The following is a 7,209-nucleotide window of genomic DNA, read 5'->3' as shown; positions in this document are numbered from 1 at the left end:
TTTAATGTTTTGATCTTCATAGTTAAACAAAAAATAGTTTATTGAGTGTTCTTTATTACGATTTTGTTTTTGTAAAGTCATTTTCATTAAAACTCTCTTTATTTATTTGTATTTGTTTTTATAGAAAGCATTTCTGCTCATATTATACTGCTAATTAAAAATCCAAGTGCTTCTTGTACAAGTATTAAGAAGTGCTTCAAAAGAATATTAACGAAAAAGTATTGGAACGTAGAAGCCTAAAACGACACTAATCGAATCTTAGCCAAAGAACTGTCATAAGTGTTTTCGTCTCTCTCCATATACTACCATCCTTTCGTTTTATTTCGACAAAGAAGAACAAGAACCTGATCAACAAGTTCACCAAATACTTTGTGTACCATAATAATAACATGGTTTTTTAACCAAAATGGTTTCTAAAATTTGCATAACTCCTCACTTTGGTCCTGAGATTTGAAATCAATATAATTGGTCCCTAAGTTTGTCCACCATCACTAATTTTGGTATTTCCTTGAAAAATCTCCATTAAATAAGAATAGAATGACCAAAATACCCTTAATTTTTGTCAAATCATTTTGGCTTATTGTTTATTAAATTGAAGGCATATCTGTCATTTTGATCCTTATTTAACATAGTTTTGCAAGGAAGGACGAAAATGATTGATGATGGACAATCTCAGGGATCACTTTTATTGATTTCAAATCTTAAAGACCAAAGTGATGTGTTATGCAAATCTCAAAGACTATTTTGGCTAAAAAGCCTAATAACATTGACTGCAAGCTACACCGTATCATACACTTGGCGAGTAGACAATGTTAGAGTTCGTATGGTCGCTATGTACAACCAAATTCATGCAAAGAATTACAAAATCAAGGAAAAGGAAGAAAAAAAGAGCGAAAAATCGAGACCTGGTCGTTGTCTTTGTAATTCAAATTGGATTTGAATTTTCTGAGGCATGACAAAAAACTGAGAATGCTTACAGTGAAGAATGCTTCATGAACTCCGACCGCCATCCTCAATCCTCATTCCTTTCAGACTCTTTGCTAACCAGATAGCCGTCTCTCTTGGGGAGACTTTATCTTTCCCAAAAGGCCTCAAAACAACTGAGAGTTCCTCCAATCTGTTATTCTGCAGCAAATCTGCAGACAATTCTAGTAGTCCTTCTAGTGCTTCTGCCCTCTGCCTAAAAGACTTGACATCCATGATTTCCTTCTCTGGTATTTCCTCTTCCGCCGGAGGACTGGACTTTGTAGGCTCAGAGGATCCGGATATTTTTGCTGAAGGAACGGGGTTTCTTATCTCGGGTTCTTTCACATTAGAGAGATCAGAGTTATTTGATTCTGGGCTCACTGTCTCAGCAGAGTTTGATGATTTCTGAGCCACAAGGTCAGTCGCATTTCGCATCTCCAAATCATCCCTTACCACATTTATCATCTTACCAACATCCACATTCTGAACCCCCATCTCCACGGATTCCATTACTGGTTGATCACTCCCAACACGAAAACTACTATGCCTAATCACATGTATGATGTCATCAAAAGCAGGGGCAAGATTAGCTGCAGCCGACTTTTCCATTAACCGATTTTGCAAACCCGTTCCTCGATCTTGTTGAAATAAATTTTGGCTTGATGAAATGGGAGGGGCAACAGAAAGGGTAGTGTCCGCTACTGGGGATTGATGTTCCCTTGCAGTGAACTTGTCGTGACCACTAGATGTAGATGTATGTTTTGCTTGATCCACTGTATCAGGCGTACAACTGGGCATACTTACAGGGGTATGATCATTACAAATAAATCTTTCTTCAGAAACCCGGTCAGGGAGATTGAGAGTGGCAGTTAAACTCACTTGTTGGTCACCAGCAGCTGTATTCTGAAGATCTAGAATAGCCTCAGAGGTTTCAATTAAGCATTCAGACTTATTATCATTCCCATCTTTTTCAGCAGTTTCAGATATCACTGAATGAAAATGAGAAGCGGGTGAACAGCTCCGTTGAGACTCTGTACTCTCAGTGCGGGTGACGCTCCCATAATCAGGAAGCACCTGCACTCTCATGTCAATAAAAGCAGTTGTTGCATCATCACAAATCTCAAATCCTTGAATTGACGCAGAAGAGGAGACAGAATTGCTGCTGTCCATTTGCAATCCTTTTGAAATAGTTTCTTGATATCTTTGAGGCTCTTGCGGGACTTCTCTAGGAGAGTTTGATAGGCAACCATTGGGCACTTGAGGGGGATTCTTTTCAGGCTCCTGGATTATCTCCCTTGGACTTATCCTTGCACCATAGTTCACCGCATTCGGAACATCGACCCCCACTTGCTTCATCCGTACAGGGAATGAAGGACGTCTAGCCAGTGTAGGAGGGGTTCTTTGCCTAGGCTTTGGAAGTCCATCTTCAACTTGTTTTATAGGAAAAGGGGGAGTACCATCATGTCTGGGTTTAGATTTCGGTGAGTATTCAATTACTGGCAACTGCAAACAAGAAACTAGATTACATCAATATCAGTTTAATACATAAAGTACATAATAATTTTTAAATAAACCCCTAGGAAGGGGGACACCGAGGCCCCATCAAACAAAAAAAACATTAAATCATAACTACTGATTACCTGATGCTTTAAAGGATGGGATCCCTGTGTCCGTTTTGCAGGATCGAGGGTTGCTTTTGAAGATGCAACAGTTGGTGCATCGGGACTGGGCTTGATAACAGGAGAGACATCACTCAGCTTGGGTATTCTAGACACTGTTTCTACATTAGTTCTTTGCGGCAGACAAACCTTAGACCGATTACTTCTCATTGGTGAGCTATGTTCCCTAGTTTTTCCTTCTCTCAAAGCCAGCATTATATTCCTAATGGTCTTTGGTTGCTTCGATTCAACATTAGATTCAGAATGAGGTGGTTTCATCAACTGTTCTTCCACTTTTGAAGTGCACATATTTCGGTCATGTTCTTCAGTAGGCAGGAGCTGATCAAAGCCATCTTCATCCTCAAGAGAAATTATATCTGTCTCAGTAGCTTTATTATCACAGTGTGTGTCCATTTCTGGAATGTTTTTCTCAGTTGAAGGCAAACCATCTTTATCACTGCTTGACCCATTACTGTTGTGGCTTTCTGCCATGTTTCTCCGAGATTCATGACCAACAGATACACGCTTCTCTGGGGAGAAGACTGTTCGAGTGGTAAATGATGGACGATACTGATCAACATAAGGTTGCAGATACGGGTGCCTCAAAATTTCAGATGCCTGACAAAATATACAGTAGTGATTGTTAGTACGCAGTTCTTGTACTCAAAATTGTCGATTTGACAAAGAGCATTGTAGAGAGAAGGCTTACACTTGGCCGATGCTCAGGGTTCTTTCTCAGCATGCCTTTGATTAGTGTTTTCCTGCATGCATAGTTTCAAATAGATTGATTATAATGCTATAGATCATCCAGTTTTCAACAGCAAATCAGCAATAAAGCCATTATTGGAAAGAAGAGAAAAAAGTGGAAACTTGTGTTTCTCCACTCTCTGTATCAGCAGGAAAACATTTAATACTCAAATATGCATAGATTTATAAGTTTATGTTTGTGTCTGCACGTAGTACCATGTTGATATATATGTATATAATATCGTATGCGTATTCATGATACCGGGGGCATAAGGCACAGTAATGCAGCACAATAGCATGTTACTGTTGTGCATGTTTGAAGAAAATGAGACTCTGAAAAGCAGAAGAAACTTACAAGGATGGCGAATAACAGGAAGGCAGAGGACCTATAGAGGAACGATTAATCTTGCTTATCAATCCTGCCATATCCTGAAACACGATGCATAATGCAAACATTAAATTAGATTAACTGGTCAAAATATTTAGATGGTTCACAACAGCATTAAGTCTACTAGTCAAAGAGTCAGGGTTTGTATCTCGTGTAGTAGACACCATTTACCCTCACACCCAATTCCCCCTTCTCTGGCCTCCCTTGTGACCAAAAAAAGTTGACTAGTTGAAGAAAGTCGTTAACCATTACACCCAGCAATTTACAGTTTACACTATTGAACTCTGTAAATGACAAAAATTACTCTATTGATAAGTTCTTTCATTGACTTGGGGTGACGGAGGTTCAAGATACACGGTACATTGTTGGCCACTTCAAAGACAGATGAAAAATCATTCCTAATTACACACAGATACACTGCATTACGGACGGGGACATGATAAGGATTCCTATAAACTCATATTTGAAAAGGAAAAAACACTATAAATTTCTTCTTGTTTTTTTTTTTTTATCTACTTTTTGCAAAATAAATTAGAGTCTATAGATGCTATTTACTCTTCCAGTATAAAAGAAAAACGTTAACTGATTGTCGGGTAAATTGGAATTCATACAAAAAGATATGGAACTTAAACAATCAATAAGATTTTGTAAGAAATCTTACAAAAGCTTTAAAAGCAGGTCGATGAGCAGCCATCTCATATATGCAACACCCTGGCCAAACAATCAACAATTTTCAACCACAGGTTAAATAAAGATACAAATCAGAGAAGTGTAAAGAAATAAATATCTAATATGTGTGACTTATAAGACAACATACCTAGGGACCAAATATCAGATTTGAAGCCATAAGGAATGTCCGCAAGCAGTTCAGGACACATGTAATTCGGGGTCCCAACCACCTACACAGAAGTACAGGGAAACAGTTAGTTCCGCAAATATCACGAATGTTTTGTATCATCATCAGGGGTAAGTAACTGAACTATTAAGAATAAGCACCACGAACCTGTTTATTGTATATTGAAACAGTACAACCTTCTAAGCACTCATTTTCTTAAATCTTAAAAAGGATAAGCTCAAAATTTGATACAACGAAAATAAAAGAATTAGGTAAGATTGTGATGGAATTATGGAAATAATTGTGACTAGTTATGCAGAATATGTAGAAATTTCATCTATTCTCATGCTAAATTCTTGAGCGCAGCAAGGAAAGGGGAATTTTAGTAAATAAAAAGGTTGAACAATAGCTTCATACAAAGCCACACCAACTTAGAATAAGGATCTAATGATTTGACAACTTCCGTTATAACATTACTATTTGGTTGTACACATATCGAGGTCATTATCAACTCTAGAACTTTATTGCACCACTGTATTACTAGCAATTAAAGATATCAAACTTCGGAAGCAACAACAACAACATTAATCATATGTAATTCGAACTCTGAAACTAAATCTTGAGCTATGAGTTATTCCAACTGCAAAGTAAGGGTTTTTAAGATAAACAAATAACACACAGAGAATCAGAGATAAAAGAAATTCCCATGTGTAGCACATACCGAAGAAGCCAAGTCATCTGCCTTCAAAGTTTTAGCAAGACCAAAATCCCCTGTATAAATACCATACGAGGATGAACAAAGTCAGGACAAACACATTATCATCCGAAAAATCAGTATGAAGGCCAAAAATATCATAAAACAATTTTCAAATCCATCTTGAACTCACCAAGACGAATATCCTGATCCTTGGTGAGAAAGATGTTGGAACACTGCTAAAAGAGAACACCATATGAATCTTGAAAAACCCTTAAACTACATACTCAGTTGACAAGTGCTAGTATTGGCAAACATACTTTTAGATCACGATGTAGAACATAATTGGAATGCAGGTATTCAACTGCCAATAGTAGCTGTGTGAACCACCTGCAGAGTTTCTGAGCAATTCCCACATTCACCAACACAAACCGACCATAAGATTGAATTCTGACATTCAATATAAGCATCAGGAAGGAAAATAAATGTGTGTGTACGGGCTTGCTGATTTGGAAAAAGAGATAAGTATACTAACATCCTCGGGAAAATACACCCCATTGGACTTCTTCATCATCTCGGCCCTGATAAGTTTACAGATGGGAACAATGGTTTAAAGAATATTAAGGGAGTATGACATTATACAAGTTAAGACCCATGAATGAAGTTTGTAATAACTATGATAACTCACATGTCTCCACCTTCACAGTATCCAGTGACAATGCAAACATAGCAACCCTACATTTTGAATGCATCACTTCCGATTTAGGAAAAACACAAACGAAAAAAAAAACTACAAATTCGATATGTCAATCCCCACGCACAAACACAGATTCACTAAAAAAGAAATGTGTCTAACCTTCTCGACCCAGGCTTCCTTAAATTCGACAATAAACGGGTGTTGAATTCGGGCAATAAGAGCCATCTAGAATTCCAAATTCCCAAACATAAATAAGAAAACCAAATTTGTACCGAATATTACACAAACATAAACAAAATTGCAAGTAATGCTAAGGAAATTGGAAAACTGGAGTATTGAACTGAACCTACCTCTTGATGGGCGGATCGCCGGCACCGCTCCGTCTGCCGTGCAAGGCGGATCTTCTTCAACACATATCTGAGAAATGCATCAAAACCAAATGAGCCTCAAATCTGAATCCATACATTACACAAATTCACACACATTGACATATGAGTATATAAACTACTTCTTCTTCTCCGCCTTGTGGTGGACGAGGATGGCAGCGCCGAAAGCTCCGCGGCCGATCTGCTCCATGAGCTCATACTGATCCATCCTGGACTCCATCGCTTGCTCCCTCGATCCACTGAGATATCGAAATCACCGCAGTGCCTATGAATACAATGAGTTGTAGCATTTACTTCAAAGCTCACGCCATTTCTCAAAAACTAACAGTGGCGGATTTCGAATGTCAATCCATGGATCGCCAACCGCTGCTCCGGTCGCCACTTATTGCTCAAAAGCGGTGCCGTTTAGGGGTGGGGTTGGGGTGGTTCGGTTGAAAAGTGTGCATTATCTAAATACAGTTAGTAGCTAATCATGGTGTTAAGAAATCTGTAGCCAACTTTCTAAGTAAGCAAAGCAATCTCTTTTCCTCTCTCCTCTTAACTTTCTCTCTCTACCTTCGGATTCAGAGAGTGGGCGGGACTTGTGTGAGTACGATTGTGGGAAATGGGTGTGCCGCCTTCTACGCCGACACAGGTAGCTGTCCAACTTCAACATTTTTTTTCTAATTTTCTTCTCTATTTATGTATTTAATTGGATTTTTTTTTTTTTTAGGTTATTTAGTACTACAGTTTAGTTCTATTCATCTTCACTGGTAAATGCAAGGTTTATATTCGATTCTGATCAAAGGCGAATGTGAACTACATTATTGATTACTTATTGTAAGGCTAAGCCCACCCC

The 7,209-nt window shown here is 38.3% G+C and overlaps 1 protein-coding gene across 2 annotated transcripts; it reads right to left on the bottom strand.

The window, feature by feature from the left end:
• Nucleotides 1-656: 656 nt before the first annotated feature.
• LOC103940589 (serine/threonine-protein kinase Nek5-like) lies at nucleotides 657-7,003 on the bottom strand. Of its 2 annotated transcripts, none has more exons than XM_048573389.1 (14): nucleotides 6,494-7,003; nucleotides 6,336-6,402; nucleotides 6,145-6,210; nucleotides 5,977-6,023; nucleotides 5,824-5,869; nucleotides 5,609-5,689; nucleotides 5,482-5,527; nucleotides 5,316-5,365; nucleotides 4,577-4,658; nucleotides 4,421-4,470; nucleotides 3,727-3,800; nucleotides 3,334-3,385; nucleotides 2,607-3,242; nucleotides 657-2,469 (listed from the first exon to the last, which is right to left on the bottom strand). In XM_048573389.1, exons 1-14 carry the CDS (start codon nucleotides 6,589-6,591, stop codon nucleotides 991-993), a joined length of 2,874 nt encoding a protein of 957 aa, XP_048429346.1. In that variant the 5' UTR covers nucleotides 6,592-7,003; the 3' UTR covers nucleotides 657-990. The 2 variants fall into 2 exon arrangements, with proteins under 2 accessions (XP_048429346.1, XP_009349010.2); XM_009350735.3 differs by having other exon boundaries at nucleotides 5,482-5,524; nucleotides 6,494-7,002.
• Nucleotides 7,004-7,209: the final 206 nt, after the last annotated feature.

This window comes from the organism of the source record quoted next, unplaced genomic scaffold (genome assembly GCF_019419815.1).
Source record: "Pyrus x bretschneideri cultivar Hongxiangsu unplaced genomic scaffold, Pyrus_bretschneideri_v1 Contig67, whole genome shotgun sequence".
NCBI lineage: Eukaryota > Viridiplantae > Streptophyta > Magnoliopsida > Rosales > Rosaceae > Pyrus > Pyrus x bretschneideri.
Note: the sequence above shows the minus strand (reverse complement) of the source record. Positions and strands in the feature narration are given on the sequence as shown.